Genomic DNA, 20,834 nt, shown 5'->3' with positions numbered 1-20,834 from the left:
TTAAGTCGCATAGTGCTCAGAGCCATTTGAACCATTTTTTGAACTGTATCGTCAACTATGATTCTGAAACTGTGTTAGATAGTATTTGGCCTACTTCCTGGCGCCTTAAATTGTGTTGATGCGAAGTTTCTTATTCCTGACGAGGAGAGGTCTCTACGTTTTCTGCATGCACCGTTTTATCTCTGTCATCTGTTTCCTCCTCAATCCGATGTCCGAAAGAACAGACACCACCCATTCATGTAAATGATTTGCGTCGATGGGCAATGAATCCACCACGTTCAGTGCGTATGCACAAGAGCGTTTGAACTCCTGCGGGAATCTCAAAGTAGCGAGCATGGAAGACATGGGCGGGGACTATGGATTGGTGGGGACGTGGGTCGGCCGGAAGGAGCGTCGAGATAAGTCTGCGCAGATATGCAACTGCCTAGTAAGCCTAAGAACCCAGGTTCGAAACCCGATCCGGAACACATCTCTAGCTGTCGCCGAAGTTTCCGCATAAACTCGTCCCGACCCAGGTGACATTAATAGTTCCTTTCCTTTCCTTTCTGGCCCCCCCCCCCCCCCCACCTTTAGTTTACATAAAACTACTGTAGTCTACTTACGAAAGTCTACGGTAGCCTACGGTAGTTATACAACTCTACCCGTGACCATACATGCTGACTGTGTCAGCTTTCTTGTCGCACGGAGCACTCACGGTAGTGAGTCTTCCCGCCTGCTATTTTACTAATCATTTATTTGGTCAGACTCTTCTACCGGGAGGCACAACGACAGCGAGGACGGTGGGTCGTTGAGGCGCACGGGGATTGCCCCGCGGAGCCGGTAGCGGGCCCTCCAGCCGGCGCCGGACACTGATGGATGCGCCGGGGCGGCGGCCTGAGAAGAGGGCGTGCCCGCGGCCGCGGATTACGAGTAAACAGCCTGAAATATCCGCCGCTGGACGGCGCACAATAAAACACGGCCGGCGCCGCCCACGGCCTACAGGCCGGCGCAAGGACGCCCTGCCCTTCCACAGCTCGCCCAGCTCCTTTGTCGCTCCAACGCCTCGGGGCTCACGGCTGAAACCACGGACTACTATCGGGAAACTCCACATGCGGTTCAAAGGTCCGGGGCTACTCCAGGCCGAAACTTCAGTAACGAGTCCGGGCGTGTCCGTGGCAGAGATACTCGGAGGACGAAATATAGCATTAAAATAAATGTAGCGGTCGAGACACGATCGGGCCGTGCTCGAGGAACCCCAGCGAATCGAGAGCGTGCCGGGTGGAATTTGATACGTTTAATTTTTCACGTATAGGAACCGAGTCGTTCGCGACGGCTCTGTTGTTGTTGTTGTTGTTGTTGTTGTGGTCATCAGTCCTGAGACTGGTTTGATGCAGCTCTCCATGTTACTCTATCCTGTGCAAGCTTCTTCATCTCCCAGTACTTACTGCAACCTACTACATCCTTCTGAATCTGCTTAGTGTATTCATCTCTTGGTCTCCCTTTACAATTTTTACCCTCAACGCTGCCCTCCAATGCTAAATTTGTGATCCCTTGATGCCTTAGAACATGTCCTACCAACCGGTCCCTTCTTCTTGTCAAGTTGTGCCACAAACTTCTCTTCTCCCCAATTCTATTCAATACCGCCTCATTAGTTATGTGATCTACCCATCCAATCTTCAGCATTCTTCTGTAGCACCACATTTCGAAAGCTTCTATTCTCTTCTTGTCCAAACTACAGGGTGCATCAAAAATGACCGGTATATTCGAAACGGCAATAAAAACTAAACGAGCAGCGATAGAAATACACCGTTTGTTGCAATATGCTTGGGACAACAGTACATTTTCAGGCAGACAAACTTTCGAAATTACAGTAGTTACAATTTTCAACAACAGATGGCGCTGCGGTCTGGGAAACTCTATAGTACGATATTTTCCACATATCCACCATGCTTAGCAATAATATGGCGTAGTCTCTGAATGAAATTACCCGAAACCTTTGACAACGTGTCTGGCGGAATGGCTTCACATGCAGATGAGATGTACTGCTTCAGCTGTTCAATTGTTTCTAGATTCTGGCGGTACACCTGGTCTTTCAAGTGTCCCCACAGAAAGAAGTCACAGGGGTCATGTCTGGCGAATAGGGAGGCCAATCCACGCCGCCTCCTGTATGTTTCGGATAGCCCAAAGCAATCACACGATCATCGAAATATTCATTCAGGAAATTAAAGACGTCGGCCGTGCGATGTGGCCGGGCACCATCTTGCATAAACCACGAGGTGTTCGCAGTGTCGTCTAAGGCAGTTTGTACCGCCACAAATTCACGAAGAATGTCCAGATAGCGTGATGCAGTAATCGTTTCGGATCTGAAAAATGGGCCAATGATTCCTTTGGAAGAAATGGCGGCCCAGACCAGTACTTTTTGAGGATGCAGGGACGATGGGACTGCAACATGGGGCTTTTCGGTTCCCCATATGCGCCAGTTCTGTTTATTGACGAAGCCGTCCAGGTAAAAATAAGCTTCGTCAGCAAACCAAATGCTGCCCACATGCATATCGCCGTCATCAATCCTGTGCACTATATCGTTAGCGAATGTCTCTCGTGCAGCAATGGTAGCGGCGCTGAGGGGTTGCCACGTTTGAATTTTGTGTGGATAGAGGTGTAAACTCTGGCGCATGAGACGATACGTGGATGTTGGCGTCATTTGGACCGCAGCTGCAACACGGCGAACGGAAACCCGAGGCCGCTGTTGGATCACCTGCTGCACTAGCTGCGCGTTGCCCTCTGTGGTTGCCGTATGCGGTCGCCCTACCTTTCCAGCACGTTCATCCGTCACGTTCCCAGTCCGTTGAAATTTTTCAAACAGACCCTTTATTGTATCGCTTTTCGGTCCTTTGGTTACATTAAACCTCCGTTGAAAACTTCGTCTTGTTGCAACAACACTGTGTTCTAGGCGGTGGAATTCCAACACCAGAAAAATCCTCTGTTCTAAGGAATAAACCATGTTGTCTACAGCACACTTGCACGTTGTGAACAGCACACGCTTACAGCAGAAAGACGACGTACAGAATGGCGCACCCACAGACTGCGTTGTCTTCTATATCTTTCACATCACTTGCAGCGCCATCTGTTGTTGAAAATTGTAACTACTGTAATTTCGAAAGTTTGTCCGCCTGAAAATGTACTGTTGTCCCAAACATATTGCAACAAACGGTGTATTTCTATCGCTGCTCGTTTAGTTTTTATTGCCGTTTCAAATATACCGGTCATTTTTGAAACACACTGTATTTATCGCCCATGTTTCACTTCCTTACATGGCTACACTCCATACAGATACTTTCAGAAACGACTTCCTGACACTTAAATCTATACTCGATGTTAACAAATTTCTCTTCTTCAGAAACGCTTTCCTTCCCAGTGCCAGTCTACATTTTATATCCTCTCTACTTCGACCATCATCAGATATTTTGCTCCCCAAATAGCAAAACTCCTTTACTACTTTAAGTGTCTCATTTCCTAATCTAATTCCCTCAGCATCACCCGACTTAATTCGACTACACTCCATTATCCTCGTTTTGCTTTTGTTGATGTTCATCTTATATCCTCGTTTCAAGACACTCTCCATTCCGTTCAACTGCTCTTCCAAGCCCTTTGCTGTGTCTGTTACATAAAACATTCTCGGACTTTCTGCCGCGTCAATTTAGGGCGTCTTCGTCAGGAGCAACTGACTATCAAAACTTTCTTTTCCTTTATTGAATTTCGATTGCCCCCGAAGGGGGGCTGGCTGGCAGCACATTTGTACGCCGCTCTCCAGTCTACAGAATTTGTTTTTAAAAAATGAAGATAATAAATAATAAAAGCAAGACATAAAATCGGCGACTTAAATGGTAAAATGGCGGAAAATTGTGGAACTTAAAACATAAAACAAAGGGTTGGTGACACTAATAAAATACACAGGAAGCAGACAGGTAAAATAATAGACAGACAATTAAAAAAACGTGGCGACAGTCTGGTTTATAAGAATCACACCCAGCGACAGCATGATTTCTGTTCGCAACACTCTGGAAAGACGCACAACACTGAACACTCACTTGAACACTGCACTGAAACATTGGCACAAATATGACATACCACAGCCGAGGGCAGACAGGGGGAACTTGGACGGATGATGGAAGAGAAAAGTGGGGAAGGAGAGGAAAAAACGAAGTGTGGGGGGGCGTCAAAACTGCTGCTGTGGTGGCATTATATAGCTCAAAGACGACTTCTGATTGATCGATAATTATGTCTTGCTGTCGCAGATAGTGACAATATCTGCGCTGGTGGCGCCACCGCTCCCTTCGTAGCGTAAACATCGCGACCAATATCTCTGGCTCTTCTCTGCGTCGAGAGCTCGCTTCCGTGCACCACTCAGACTATATCCGCTGGCACGCTTGAACATTTTCTCACACATTCTCATTTCTACAGCCTCTTTAATTTACAGGACCCTAGTGTATGAGATCCTGGGACAACTCTTGTTTCGTCAAACAGTATTTTATTTTTGTTTGTGAGGCTCTACTCAGCAACTGCAGCTTTCTTCAGTTCTCTATTTTTAATATGCCTCTGATGAAACGGTGCGGAGGGACTGACCGATGTAATTTCTTCCGCACATCACAAGGGATGTTGTAAATCCCAGGAATCCTGAGGCCGAGACTGTCCTTAACAGGGCACAGTATCTCCTTTATCTTCTTAGGATGCAGTCTTTCAGGACTGTGCCTATTTTGCTGGATGTAGCGCCAGAGAAAGGAAGGAAGGCAATCGGTGGCTCGTCACGTGAATGATCAACATTTTCACGTTTTCTTTTCTTGGAGAATGCTGACTTCATATCACGTGACACATAACCGGTCTTTCGAAACACGTGTTTCAGATGATTAATTTCGGAATTTCGCCTGACGAACGATGGAGCGGCAGAACTGTTTTGCAAGTTGTGCAAGACTATTTTTCGAAAAAAATGGATGTGGGAAGACTAACAGGAGAAGTTTCCTGTCTTTTATGAACAGACAAATGCAAAATACCGGAATGCCGAGTACAAAGACAGAGGCTAGAAGATAGAAGAGTCTTTGGGTGAAATTGGTAGTCTCCAGAAAGTGTAGTTTTCTGTCAATTTTGGTTCTAATTTGCTTAAAAGTTGACATAAGATGTGCATAATCTTAAAATATTCATAAAACTTTCTCTTATCATCCGTGATACGAGGAAATAATGTTCGAAACTCTTCCTGTACTGGTCTTGTTTCCCAGGCTCTGTGGATCCACAGATTTCTTCTTTTTTTGCCATGCTTCTCTTTCTTCTTCCTCTAAAGCAAGTGCTGCAAGTCCTAATTCACTATTACGAAAATTAGTGAACATATTTACAACTTTCACAAACAGAAGCAACCAACAATTCCGAGCCATTATGAGGAACAACAGTGGCTGACAAGCCTCAGTTATGTGTGTGTGGTTCCTAGAGGAACGGGCTGGAGCACGGGGTCACTAGTCCGACGCTCGGTCCTGACATGTCTGAGCGGACCTTCAGTCGTCGCTACCTACTACCCAGCAACTGCGCCCGTCCGGAAGAAACAACCAGAGTAACACAGGCAGAGAGGACATTCTTGCTCGATAGAAGTTTACGACGGGTGGTCGTAAGTTATGTAATTAATTATTTGTTTGCAGGTATATGTCTGCAGTTCTGGTACACGTTAAAATTCCCACGCCGCAGCACCGTAGCATGGCGCTAGAGCGGCCAAAACAAAATGGTGCACCCCATTCGTAAAGTGGAGTAGCGGCGGAAACGTTGCAGCTGTGTCTGCCCAATACAGATCAACGTCATAAGACACTATAAGTAAAATAAATAAATAAAAACGCACCACAAAGGAATTATCCGAATGGGGCGAAAATCGATAGCTGTCACAGCTACAGACTAACAAATGATTACAATTTCAGAATTACAATTTCAGAAAAGTTGGATGATATATTCAACGGAAAAAACTTCACAAAGTGAGCAAGTAAATCACGCGTTGGTCCCCCTCTGGCCCTTAGGTAAGCAGTTATTCGGCTTGGCATTGATTGATATAGTCGTTGCATATCCTCTTGAGGGATATCGTGGTTCAAAATGGCTCTGAGCACTATGGGACTTAACATCTGAGGTCATCAGTCCCCTAGACCTAGAACTACTTAAACCTAACTAACCTAAGGACATCACACACATCCCTGGCCGGCCGTGGTGGCCAAGCGGTTAAAGGCGCTACAGTCTGGAACCGCGCGACCGCTACGGTCGCAGGTTCGAATCCTGCCTCGGGCATGGATGTGTGTGATGTCCTTAGGTTAGTTAGGTTTAAGTAGTTCTAAGTTCTAGGGGACTGATGACCTTAGAAGTTAAGTCCCATAGTGCTCAGAGCCATTTGAACAATTTGAACACATCCATGCCCGAGACAGGATTCGAACCTGCGACCGTAGCAGTCACGCGGTTCCGGACTGAAGCGCCTAGAACAGCTCGACCGCCGCGGCCGGCTGATATCGTGGCAAATTCTGTTCAATTGGGGCGTTACATCGTCAAAATCCCGAGCTAGTTGGAGGGTCCTGCCCATAACGCTCCAAACGTTCTCAACTGGTGAGAGATCCGGTGACGTTGCTGGCTTAGGTGGGGTTTGGCAAGCACCAACACAAGCAGTAGAAACTGTCGCTGTGTGCGGATGGGCATTATCTCGATGAAATGTAAGCCCAGGATGGCTTGAAGCCAAGCTTCAATATTTATTTTTTATATTTACTTTAGTTCTTCGATAGATCACAAATTTTAATATGACAGAAAGTATAACTATCCCCCCCCCCCCGGCCCCCTAAAAAAAAAGAGAAGAAGTGCGAGGCTAGCTAATGAGCAAATTTCTTCCTCTTGAACTTCCAAAATACTTGCTCACTCAACAAACGTGACGTATTTGTAGCAGAATTCCAGAGAACTGTGGAACCTATCGAGTACACGCAAAAAATTACGTCAGTGATGATATTGGATCAGAGGTTAACGACAGTAGCTATTACGTTCACTGTTTCTTTCGCAATAATTCTAGAAATGAACAAAACAAGGCAGCACCAGTCAAGAAGCGGCTTGCGAGACTTCCGTACATTGTTGTTACGTGAAATGAGTCCAGTTTTAAAGCGACAGGTGGTTCGCGCGTCCATAAAATCGCGGCCGACCTCTACTCGGGCACGGTCTTTGTAACACAGTCGCGGCCCGAGCTGCGTTCGGGATTGGTCTCCAAAGTGTTAATACGTATCCCTACACCGAATATCGCACTGGACTAGTTTGGGACCGTTCTGTCGAATGGCAAGTAATACATAATTATGTCTGTAACGGGAAACAAACAGATGCTTTTCGTCGACACCAGCCATCGCGTCATGTTGAGCAGTGCTGTTTCCAGGGATCTCGCCACCCCATACGAAGATTTCTAAACGCCGCTCCCCCATGCCCCCTCTCCTTAGTCAACCTTTTTCAGAATAAAGTCATTCATCCATGACGTTTTATTTTCACACACACCACACATACCCCCTACGTCTTTCTGACGTGAATACGTTTTTAAGACCAGAGCCAGTAATCATGCACCAATTACTGAAACATAAGTGAAATGCTTACAGTGCAGATTTTACTTATTCTTTGTTTATGTATTACAAAGTGTTTTTTCTCGGCGGTACTACTACAAGTGTTTAACTTTGCTGTATAGGAACTGTTAGGCCATCATATGCTGACATTTATCTTCATTTATTCATTACGAGACCGAGCTGAAACACAATGCCTCTGAATTTTTTATGTGAAAAGTCTTAAAGCATTTCAAACAAAACAAACTTCATTAACACACTACATCCCCGTTCTTCATGTCTACATATTTATTTCGCAATATAGTTACCCATGCGACGAACACTTTGCTCTCAACGAAGACCAGTTTTTTAATACCATCACTACAGAATCTTTGACTCCGTTCACGGAGCCAAAATTTTTGAAAGTCGCACCCAAGGTGACCAAATCTAGCGCTTCATTTGCCACCTGTTTCACAATTCCGTAGATAATTTCTGGCAAGACACTAGACCTTATGAAAGATTTGTATTTCAGACTTACTTTCACACTCCATTTATGTAAAAAGTTTGTCTCGGGTAGTTCAGCCTTTTTCGAAACATATTAAAATTCCAGATTTTGCCGTTCCCAAAAATTTGTCGCCCTGTGGTACGATTCGACCCATTCGAGAACCGGCCCTGGTGTTGAGCAGTATTTCTTTGGACTGACTCGATCTATGCACTGCAAAAACGGAATTGCGAATATCTGCCTAAATACTAGACAAAATGTGCCTGATGGCTTCTAGGAGACACACCCGGTACACATTGCACGGCAGTGGGACAGTGAAAAACTCGAAAACTCAAAGCTTTGGTTAACAGAAAGAGAGAACGAAAAGAAGAACATAGAGAAACGTTAGAAATGCCCCGCGCTACTGTCATGTGTAACGCATTACGTTTCCCGCTACGGAATACCGAGCCCACTTTTCATCCTGTCCGGTGTCACGGAACTGGGAACATCCAGTTAACACGCCACACGCTAGTTCCTACTGATGTATTATCCGGTTGAACAGTGTACTCGGTTCTGGGAGGAGCTATCGGAGTATTTCCAGTGCCGGGAGGTCGCGGACGGAGCTTGTAAGCAAGAGCGCCACACCCACAGGCGCACGGACCACATCGATCATGCTGGAAGTTTAAATCGGGCGCGATATAGACGCTGCGTTGGCAGGTGGCTGGGTACTCGGCCGCATACATCAGAGCCAAGGTCGGCCGCTGCACGAACTGTCTCGCCCCGTGGCCTATGGGAGGGCACATTTGTATTGCGGCAGCCCTCGTGCCGAGGTTAAATGCACTGCCAGCCACCGCCCTGAGATGCTACTCTCTACGGGCAGTTAAATACAGGGTGCCTCACAAAGGGGTTTACACTGTTTGTATTTTAATAACTCGAACAAAAATAACAAAAACTATGAATTTCAAATCACATAGATGTCATGACAGGCTAAGCTCTACGGTCAGTTAAATACAGGGTGCCTCACAAAGGGGTTTACACTGTTTGAATTTTGATAACTCGAACAAAAATAACAAAAACTATGAATTTCAAGTCACATAGATGGTCACGACAGTACTGTGATGGTTTACTGTCGAAGATGTTCAAAATGTCCCCCGTCGGCAGCACTAGGGTGTCTGCAACGCCGCGCAAAAGACCGACACACATGTAGTATGTTGCCGCTGGTATGGATTCACAGGTAATCACAATCGCCTCCCTCATGTCATCCAGCGTACTTAGCTTTCGCGCGTACCAGGTGTACCGGTATGAAATGAGCGTTGAGATACAAATGTGTCGATGGGGAACATTTGTTGTGAACGAGCCTTAATTTTTTTTGTTTGGTTGGTATGACATCTGTCAAAGATATTTAGTATACATCAAGACACGGAACGAACAACGTCATATGTTTTCATCGTGTTAACAATGTCGAATTTTGTACCAGAAATTGATGATTTGCGGAAAGCATTAATTTTTTGTTTTCATTTGAAAGAAAGTGCTGCAGAGTCGCATCGAATGCTTGTCGAGGCATATGGTGATCATGCTCTATCAGAAGCAACATGCAAAAGATGGTTTCAACGGTTCAGAAATAATGATTTTGATGTAAGAAATGAAGAACGTGGAAGACCGCCAAAAAAGTTCGAAGACGCAAGCAATATTGGATGAAGATGACACTTTGAGTCAGAAGCAAATGACAGCAATGCTAAATGTTGCACAACAAACCATTTTTTAACCGTTTGAAAGGTATGGGAAAGATCAAAAAGTGTGGAAAATGGGTGCCACATGAATTGAATGAAAGATAGATGGAAAACCGAAAAACCATTTGTCAAATTTTGCTTCAAAGACATGAAAGAAAATCAATTTTGCATCGAATTGTTACTGGCGATGAAAAATGGATTTCTTTTAAGAATCCTAAACTTCCAAAAATCATGTGTTAATCCGGGACAACCGTCAACATCGACTGCAGAACCAGATCGATTCGGCAAGAAGACAATCCTCTGTGTTTGGTGGCATCAGAAAGGTGTGGTGTACCATGAGCTTCTAAAACCCGGTGAAACTGTGAATACTAATTGCTACAGACAACAAATGATCAATTTGAACTATGTATTGATCGAAAAAAGACCAGAATGGGCCAGACGACATGGCAAAGTAATTTTTTTTTCCACGACAATGCACCTGCACACAAAGCAAAACTGGTTCAGGATACAATCAAAACACTTGGCTGGGAGCTGCTACCCCACCCGCCGTATTCACCAGACTTGGCCCCTTCCGACTACCATTTGTTTTCATCAATGGGACTCGCATTGGCTGAGGAACACTTCCATTCCTACGAAGAAGTCAAAAATTGGGTGTCTGTTTGGTTTGCTTCAAAAGACGAACATTTCTAATGGCGTGATGTCCACAAATTGCCAGAAAGGTGGTCAAAATGTATAGAAAGCAGTGTTCAGTACTTTGAATAAAATGTTTTTACTTTTCAATTCAAAATTAGTGTTTCATTTTCACAAAAAAACGCTCATTTCATACCGGTACACCTGGTACATGTGTCCAGAATTCCCCGCAGAAAGAAGTCTAACGGCGTTAGATAGAGAGATCTGGGTGGAAACTCAGCACTTCCCCGTCGGCCTGTCCACCTCTCTACAAACGTTTCATCCAGGAATTGTTGCATGACACGATGGTAATGTAACGATAAACTGTCGTGTAGAAAAAAAGAAATTCATCTCTCTACATTTGGTGAACAGCTGGTTCAATTCGTCCCTGGAACACGGTAAGGTACTTTACACCTGCCACTGATCTTTCAAAAAAGACTGGCCCTAGAAGTCCTCTGACAGACATGCCACACCACACCGATAAACAAGGATGATTAACAACTCATACTTCATAACATAAGGATTATCTCTTGCTCAGTACACACAGCAGTGGTGATTGATGGTTCCATTCAATTTAAAAGTTGCCTCACCTGACCAAACAATGCCACCAGTCAACTGTTCATTATTGCAAATCCTTTCACAAAATTCAAGGCGCCTATTCAGATTGTCTTCTTTCATCGTGAGACGCAGCCTGAGAACATACGGTTTCTGCTTTGCTTGTCTTCAAATACGGTGAACTTGGTTTGCTTACACTTGATTCATGCGCAGTGTAGCCTGTGGACTTCTTTGGGGCACTATGGACTTCTTTGGGCATCTTATGAAAGCCTGTACCACTGTGCCCACCCCTCTTTCACCCGCTGTTGATTTCTTCTTGTTACACTGTCCCTTCTTCAGATCATGCACACTTCCTTTCCTCATAAAATTTCCGCTCAATTTCGTTATTGTTATGCGTGAGAGTGGTGCAGTCTAAAATTCTGCCCGCCATCATCTCTGCACTTCTGTCATGTTTTGACATTTCCGCTGACACTTTAAAACACGCATCCTTTCATACAAGTTGTCAGCCATCCTGTTATTTACTTGTATAGCGTTATTACAAATGACTGAAGCGCTTTCACAGCTCTACAATAACTTTATAATTTGAAATATTTTCACAGTGCTTTGCACACACATACAAAAACTCAAAAAGTTTTTTTAGGCATTCACAAATGTTCGATATGTGCCCCTTTAGCGATTCGGCAGACATCAAGCCGATAATCAAGTTCCTCCCACACTCGGCGCAGCATGTCCCCATCAATGAGTTCGAAAGCATCGTTGATGTGAGCTCGCAGTTCTGGCACGTTTCTTGGTAGAGGAAGTTTAAACACTGAATCTTTCACATAACCCCACAGAAAGAAACCGCATGGGGTTAAGTCGGGAGAACGTGGAGGCCATGACATGAATTGCTGATCATGATCTCCACCACGACCGATCCATCGGTTTTCCAATCTCCTGTTTAAGAAATGCCGAACATCATGATGGAAGTGCGGTGGAGCACCATCTTGTTGAAAGATGAAGTCGGCGCTGTCGGTCTCCAGTTGTGGCATGAGCCAATTTTCCAGCATGTCCAGATACACGTGTCCTGTAACGTTTTTTTCGCAGAAGAAAAAGGGGCCGTAAACTTTAAACCGTGAGATTGCACAAAACACCTTAACTTTTGGTGAATTGCGAATTTGCTGCACGAATGCGTGAGGATTCTCTACCGCCCAGATTCGCACATTGTGTCTGTTCACTTCACCATTAAGAAAAAATGTTGCTTCATCACTGAAAACAAGTTTCGCACTGAACGCATCCTCTTCCATGAGCTGTTGCAACCGAGCCGAAAATTCAAAGCGTTTGACTTTGTCATCGGGTGTCAGGGCTTGTAGCAATTGTAAACGGTAAGGCTTCTGCTTTAGCCTTTTCCGTAAGATTTTCCAAACCGTCGGCTGTGGTACGTTTAGCTCCCTGCTTGCTTTATTCGTCGACTTCCGCGGGCTACGCGTGAAACTTGTCCGCATGCGTTCAACCGTTTCTTCCCTCACTGCAGGCCGACCCATTGATTTCCCCTTACAGAGGCATACAAAAGCTTTAAACTGCGCATACCATCGCCGAATGGAGTTAGCAGTTGGTGGATCTTTGTTGAACTTTGTCCTGAAGTGTCGTTGCACTGTTATGACTGACTGATGTGAGTGCATTTCAAGCACGACATACGCTTTCTCGGTTCCTGTCGCCATTTTGTCTCACTGCGCTCTCGAGCGCTCTGGCGGCAGAAACCTGAAGTGCGGCTTCAGCTGAACAAAACTTTATGAGTTTTTCTACGTATCTGTAGTGTGTCGTGACCATATGTCAATGAATGGAGCTACAGTGAATTTATGAAATCGCTTCAATCATTTGTAATAGCCCTGTATTTACTGGCAACTGACAATAAACAAAAGCAACGTAATAGTCATGAGAGCAAATGGATCAGGTTATTGTTAATGCCTCTTCAGCTATTTCTGTTCAAACAGTGGAAACCAACATGACAACATGCTAGCAACATGACAAAAATATTAACTTTGCAGAAAAAATTATCAGAAACATATGCAGTGCAAAGCCAAGAGAATCTTGTCGGCCATTATTAAGAGATCTGAAGATACCAAGCGTTCCCTTATTGTATCTGTACGAAATAATTTTTTTCACAAGTAACAACCCTAAACTCTTTTTGTCAAATAATTTCCAGCATAGTTACGAAACTAGAAACAAATAAAGCTTCATGTTGCACAGACTTAATCTTTTTGCACAGACTCTACACTATATGAGAATGAAAATATACAATAAACTGAAAGTGAGGCAGTAAAAAGAGAATTGTATATCACCCTGGTTCAGAATTGTTATTACTCTGTTGATGAATTTTTTAATGATCTGACCATCTGAACAGGATAAAAACATTAATAATAAATAATATTCAGATTTTATTGTGATTATATAAAATATTGTATTCCATGTATAATTTATCATAGTTATAAGCTGACAAATCTCCTGTCCATAAAATCAATAATTTAACTTGTACATTATGAGACAATAAAATTCTGATTCTGACCATTTTGTGGAATACTTTGTGTTCTTCACTGCCTGACGTCAAGCAGGTGGAGACAGATGAGAAAGAGCAACACTATGGTGTTCACTGCAAGGTGTGGAAATTACTATATGCACAATATAAATGGGCACTTTTCTGGGAGCACAGGAATTGCTAGGTATGAGCCCATTGGCAAGTCTTAACTAAGATACTATGTAGCATCCCATAGCATTGTAACAGGCATTGTGAATGCAGTGCTGATTCCAGTGTGCTTTGGTGAGACAAGGAGATAGGGCTTGTTCCCTCCAAGTATCAGATAAGAATTTTGTCTGAAATCTGAGGCACACTGCATGTCTGTCGGATCGCAGATTCGACCAGCAATATGGTGCACAATATCACAAATTGAAATCCAAAATTATCTGTTGGGGCTCTTATGACCACAACTATTGCTGCTACCATCTGTCAAATATTAGCGGGACTCGTTCCTACTACCAAATAATTCTACCTTATTTAAAGAAGAACATATCAACTATGGAAATATTCATTTGCATTACTTTTTCATTTTTGCTGTATGCAGTTATTTGGTTCCTATCCGTTTAGCCTATTTGCCCATTTACTTCTTCTTTCATATATATATGGATGTCAGTACCATTGCTATGCTGCAACAGCCAGTCCATGCGTGTATAATAGAAAGATTTTAATTTGTGAATAGGTCAATAAGTAAGTCACAGTTCTAAACTACATTTTTTTCCATCCTTCAGATATATGTATTTAAATACCTCATTTCCCGTGTTTTAGGGATGCACTGTACCGACTTGCAATTCCTGATCTGCGGCAGCTGGAAAAAGCAGACTGGCCGGCACCTGCAAACAAGACTGCTCTCTGCCAGGCCAAAGGACAGACGGAGTACCAGTGCCACAATTTTGTCCGCGTCCTGCTACGCAATGGCAAGCGGATATTTGCCTGTGGCACAAGTGCCTTCTCACCACAGTGCACCTGGAGGGAGGTAAGCAGTGGCAGTACTGTAGGGTATTTCTATACATACAGCAAATGCTGAAGATTAAATGGGTAGATCACATAACTAATGAGGAGGTATTGAATAGAATTGGGGAGAAGAGGAGTTTGTGGCACAACTTGACTAGAAGAAGGGTTCGGTTGGTAGGACATGTTCTGAGGCATCAAGGGATCACCAATTTAGTATTTGAGGGCAGCGTGGAGGGTAAAAATCGTAGCGGGAGACCAAGAGATGAATACACTAAGCAGATTCAGAAGGATGTAGTCTGCAGTACATACTGGGAGATGAAGCAGCTTTCATAGGATAGAGTAGCATGGAGAGCTGCATCAAACCAGTCTCAGGACTGAAGACCACAACAACAACAGCAAACTAAGCTCAGAAATCATAAACATTTTTTTTCTTGCTTCTTAAATTCAAGAGACAAAGATGGTTGTGCACTTCCAGAACTTCACAGAATTTCAGACTTTAATGTAGTCAAGAACTTTAAGATTTTAATACAATTTTTTTATACTATTTTGTGTTAAAATGATGGTGAATTGTGTTTTAGTTCTGAATATTATTTTTTTATTTTAATTTCAGATTGAGAATGTGAATAATGTACTGGAATGGGTAAAAGGAGTTGCAAAATGTCCATTCAGTCCCACGTACAATATTACTGCCTTGATGACCCAAAATGGTCAGTATTTTGTGGGAAGTCCTATGGATTTCTCAGGAGCAGATCCAGCAATCTACAGGAGCCTTGGAGCTGGCTCTACCACACTTCGAACCAATCAGTACAACAGCAAGTGGCTGAATGACCCACAATTTGTGGGGTCTTTTGAGAAAGACAATTTTGTATACTTTCTCTTTAGAGAAAGTGCTGTGGAATACATTAATTGTGGAAAGGTAAGCTGTAGGACCTTGTGCAGGTTATCAGAGAGAATATTACTTCTCACAGTTTTGATGAATGAATATGTGAACCTCTGTAATTAATAAACTGATTATATTTTTTGTTTTGAATCCACACTGCAAGAAAATATAGATATACTCTATAGCCCATTCCGTGTACCTGTTGTTGCAGATAGTGTACTCACGCATAGCAAGAGTCTGCAAGAATGATAGTGGTGGACAGCTAATGTTAAAGGACAATTGGACAACTTTTGTCAAAGCTCGACTTAATTGTTCCATTCCTGGCGAATATCCATTCTATTTTGATGAAATTCAGGGAATGTCATATGTTGAAGAGGAAGAGACAATATATGCAACTTTCACAACTCCTCCGTAAGTACAAAAATGTTATAATGATGATGATGATGGCTTGTACCTGGTGATACAAGTATAACTTTATTGAAAAATTAAGGTATTGAGATTAAAAGACAATTAGGATTAATGATATTTGACTAATTTATATAAATTTCTGTTAGTGCCCAGCTGAAAAGGGGTTATGAGAACGTACCATCCTTCTCTTTAAAGACAATAATTTTACGATCTAGAACTTTCAGTTATCACAAAATTCAGAAGAAAGGAAGTCCTTTCTGCAAGCCACAAATTAACACTAAATAATATAATTCCTAGAAAATTATGTTTTGATTATGTCAAAAGTTTATTGTCATTTTCTTGGCAGTAATCATCTGTCAAATATTTTCAACATCTTGTTTCTCAGTTTCAGAAACTAAACCCCAATGTTGACACTTACAAAGTTGCTGAGGGGTACCATAAAAAAAAAGTTCCAAATTCCTCTACTTTTATATGAAATTGTTTGGTTTTCCTTCACAGAAACAGCATTCCTGGATCAGCCATATGTGCATTCAATATGACTGCTGTGGAAGCAGCATTTTTAGGCCCATTCAAACACCAAGATAAGCCAGGATCTGCATGGGAGCGGCACCACAATCAACACAAACAGTTGCTAGAATGCCAGGCTGCCCCACATTCTCACTTGCTACTGGATTCCTCGCGCTACCAACTGATGGACAGTGCTGTGCAGCCAGCTACAACAAAGCCGCTCTACACAGGACAGCTTGAGACACTCACTCACATAGCAATACATGTGATACCCACCAAGCTACACAGGTATCATCAGATTTTACATTTCATTAGTAAATTATATGACCGCTCAAATACAATGATCATTGCACTACTAAGTGTGCGTAGTTCAGTTTTGTAATTACATCTACCACCATTGTTACTGTTGTTGGTAAAAACATATTTATTCAATATTTTGTCTAAGTATAGTAGTGGCATACAGAATTTTTTGTTTAGTGTGTTGAAGCATTTCAGTTGGTGTATTTAATTTCAGAGCTGTGCATATAATTTACGCTGCAACCTCTGAAGGACTTGTCAAGAAGATATCAGTTTTACCAAGAACACAGGAAACCTGTGTTGTAGAAATATGGAAACCATACCCGGGGAATACAGTAGTACCGATAAAGGCACTTCACTATCTAAAATCAGCTGTAAGTCATTAAATGCAATTAGATGCCATTTTGCTGTTTTTAACAGTAGTTAATGATATGTCATTAAAATTTAAGGGCTGCATATAGTTTCTTAGACTACATGGATGATGATGATGATGATAATAATTATCCAGTCATATCCAACTTCCTTTAAATATTATACCTATATTTCAAATTTTAAAAAATAAACAAAATTTACTTTCAATAATAGGGAACAATGGTATGTTCCCAGTTTTGGTAGTATAGTTCTAAATATTGCTTTCAAGACGTGAGTATAATAAAGGTAAACTCATTTGGCATCAACTATTGGGAAACTTCTATCATGTTTCAGTCACTGAAACTCATTTGATAACTCATTACATCAGCATCTGGGCCCTAGATCAACAACTAAAATATAACATATAAATATAAGAATGTTAAAAGCATAAATAAAGTGATTAAAAAATCAGTTTATGGAACAGGACCCTGATGCCATCATACGATGATTGCTTTAGTTTTTATTTTATAATATTCTCATCTATTCATCACATTTCAATTGCCAGTCAATATTCATTCACATGATATATTTAAAACAATATATTAATTAAATATGGAGAGCACTTGCCCGCGAAAGGCAAAGGTCCCGAGTTCGAGTCTCGGTTGGGCACGCAGTTTTAATCTGCCAGGAAGTTTCATTTCAGCGCACTCTCTGCTGCAGAGTGAAAATCTCATTCTGAATATATTAATTGTTCCACTGGTTAACTTACATATGTATATGGTGCACTCTGCTACTAACATATCCTACAACTGAGGTTCTAACTCTCACCTACATCTAAAGTTTAGCACCAGTGTTTTCTTCTTCCTCTTTCTCAGTATTCTAGATTCCTTAACTTCAATTAAATGACAGATAGTTTATTTATTTGACGAAGTCCAAGTTTAATCTGCCAGGATGTTTCAAGTGGTGCAGAATCTAGAACCAAGTTAAATGAAATATCAAATAAATAAAATAGCAAATACTTATATAATTGTGTTCTGTAGCTATTTGCTAACTTCAATAAATAAATGAAACAGAATGTGTGCTGTTTTGGAACTTCCTGGCAGATTAAAACTTTGTGCTGGACCAAGACCGAATTCCCAGAACCTTGCCTTTCACAAGCAATACTCTTACTGACTGGACAATCCAGGCAAGGTTCTGGCTCACACACACACACACACACACACACACACACACACACACACACACACACACACACAAGTTTAATCTGCCAGGAAGTTTCAAGTTTTATCACTGCTTACTTAATATGTATCAAATTGGATTTAATGGAATCTTATTATTTTCAGGACTCTGTATATATTGGCTCTGATAATGGCATTATTAGGATTCCTGCACAACACTGTTCTAGACTGACAAATAAGGCTGCTTGTTTGAATGCCATGGATCCATACTGTGGATGGAATGAAATTCTCGAGAAATGTCAGACAGCTCCTAATGATAATCCTCTCACTCATCACTGGCAGCAAAGTGTGACACAGTGCCCTGTACTCACTGCTCCAGGTATTACATATCTCTGTGGCCACATTTTCACACCGAACAAAGTATAGTCATTGTAAAATTAATTTATGAGAACATATACAATCTTTACAATTGTCTAATGGTAAAATAATAAAACTTATAGTGGACGGAGGTTGGAGCAGTTGGTCAAGCTGGTTCCCATGCTCACATTCTGGAGAAACTGAGTCAGGGGATGAATGCTTGTGCAGCTCACGGCAATGCAACAATCCAGCACCGCAGAATGGGGGCTCACAGTGTGTCGGCACATCCATTCGAGTAGCAAACTGCACAGTGCACGGTGGATGGACAGCCTGGTCAGCTTGGTCAGCTTGTTCTCAGACATGTGGAGTGGCTGTCAAGACACGGCGTCGCATCTGTGGTAATCCTGCACCAGCCCATGGCGGGAGAGTGTGTGTTGGGCAGGATCGTAGTGAAATTTACTGCACTTCAAATCCACCGTGTCCTGGTGAGCGTGCAAACCTTCTGTTAAATTATACAATCTAGTAACCATTTAAATAAACCATAATTTATTGTGCACATATAACGTAACTGGATAGTAAAAAATTTACTCCACCAAGCGGCAGCAGGAGAACACGCTTATAAGAGGTATTACAGTTTCCAAGCTTTAGGAGCCCTTGGCTCCTTGTTCTGGCAGAAAGGTTGAACGGGAAGGAAGAGGAGTGAAGTAAAAGGACTGATGGGGTTTTGGAAAAGGGGTAGGGTTCAAAAAAGTTGCCCAGAACCCCAGGTCAGGGGTGACTTGCCATCCGATAAGTCTCCCCTGATCCAAGGTTCTGGGCAATTTTTGCAAAACCTTGCCCCTTTTTCTAAACCTCACCAGTCCTTTTCCTTCATCCTTCTTCTGCCCCCTTTGACCATTCTGCCAGAAGAAGGAGCCAAGAGCTCTGAAAGCTTGCAAACTGTAATACCTCTTATGCGTGTGTTCTCCTGCTGCCGCTTGGTGAGCAGATATTTTATCTGTCCAATTAAATTATAATTTATTGTGCAATGTTTGTATGTTAATTGTAACTGAATCCATCGTATTTCAGTTTTATGATTTCTGTAAATCAATCATTTTTCTTCTTCTTGAAATTCAACTCAGTAATTACATCAGAGTGTTTAAAAGATTTTCTACAATGAATTTCTGATTCAGCAGTTGAGAGACTTCCTTGAAATCCTTTTAATTTTAATCTGACAGACAGACACGTAACAGATTTTCTGTTTCAGCTTTGACACTGCCTCCCAGGGATGGCCAGTGGAGTGCCTGGGGAGAATGGGAAGAGTGTTCTGTTCCATGCGGTGGAGGTTTCCGAACGAGGAGGCGACTGTGTAACAGTCCTCCACCAGAGAATGGAGGTCGGGACTGCCAAGGGTGTAATCTTGACTTTGAGACATGTAATATGCATGCTTGTCAAGACAGCAAGAGATTCTCTACATGGACTCCTTGGTTGCCTCTTAGTAGCCTTGCAGCAGAGACAGGCTATGTGGAGAGAAGATTCAGATTCATTTGCAAGGCTCCTGTATCTGATCCCACACATATCAAGATATCTCAACACAAAGAAGAGGAGAGATTCTGTCATCTCAATGGTTCATGCTACAGAACTGGTACGTTCAAGTTTCAGGGGTGAATGTTGATTCCATTGAATTTTTTTACACAACACAACCTAACCATAAACTGTTTTATTTAAATATTACTCTGAAACACTTTATTGTATTAGTCAGTTCACAGTAAATGACAAATTGTTGTTTTACTTGGGAAAAAGTCAGTTAAAGAAATCTAACACCATTTTCCTAGTGGAGCAAGCTATTAAAAATCTTTTAGTTGTTCAGCCTACTGATATACAAATCAGATCATGCCAATGAATCTGGACGTGGTTTTTAAAAACAGTTTTCATTAATCATGTGTTATAAATCTTCACACGCTATGCTTGCATAAAACTTCTACAAAATATTCTATTAAACATTTTGTACAAATACTTTAATTAGATTCACTAGCTACATAATATGAGGGGACATTAAACAACAGACAGTAATGTAAGAAGCTAAAAAATGGGACCTTTTGGAAAAAAATCTTTTCTAAACGTATACACATGCATAGAGCTGCTCCATGCAGTAGTGTAGGAAAATAACAGGGGTTCTGTGTGTGTGTGTGTGTGTGTGTGTGTGTGTGTGTGTGTGTGTGTGTGTGTTTTGTGTGTTTTGTCTTAAGTCTCGGTGAAATAGAACCTTCATCTGAAAACTAAATATTTTTTTGTCCTTTCTATGTGTGCTTCTCATTGTCTCCTTTACTTGTTGATTATTATCAACTTAGTGTTATACAGACATGCAGGGGTTTTTTGGTTCCCTG

At 42.2% G+C, this 20,834-nt stretch overlaps 1 protein-coding gene across 1 annotated transcript in view; it reads left to right on the top strand.

Annotated features, from left to right (window-relative positions):
- LOC126482346 (semaphorin-5A) overlaps positions 1 to 20,834 on the top strand; it is a 666,998-nt gene that overhangs the window by 635,649 nt on the left and 10,515 nt on the right. Inside the window, exons 4-11 of the mRNA XM_050106427.1 lie at positions 14,305 to 14,512; positions 15,101 to 15,406; positions 15,582 to 15,781; positions 16,277 to 16,573; positions 16,800 to 16,956; positions 18,277 to 18,490; positions 18,612 to 18,953; positions 19,715 to 20,092. Of these exons, the coding sequence (XP_049962384.1) occupies positions 14,305 to 14,512; positions 15,101 to 15,406; positions 15,582 to 15,781; positions 16,277 to 16,573; positions 16,800 to 16,956; positions 18,277 to 18,490; positions 18,612 to 18,953; positions 19,715 to 20,092 (2,102 nt within the window). The remainder of the gene's footprint in view (positions 1 to 14,304; positions 14,513 to 15,100; positions 15,407 to 15,581; positions 15,782 to 16,276; positions 16,574 to 16,799; positions 16,957 to 18,276; positions 18,491 to 18,611; positions 18,954 to 19,714; positions 20,093 to 20,834) is intronic.

This window comes from Schistocerca serialis, chromosome 5, assembly GCF_023864345.2.
Source record: "Schistocerca serialis cubense isolate TAMUIC-IGC-003099 chromosome 5, iqSchSeri2.2, whole genome shotgun sequence".
Taxonomy (NCBI): domain Eukaryota; kingdom Metazoa; phylum Arthropoda; class Insecta; order Orthoptera; family Acrididae; genus Schistocerca; species Schistocerca serialis.
Note: the sequence above shows the minus strand (reverse complement) of the source record. Positions and strands in the feature narration are given on the sequence as shown.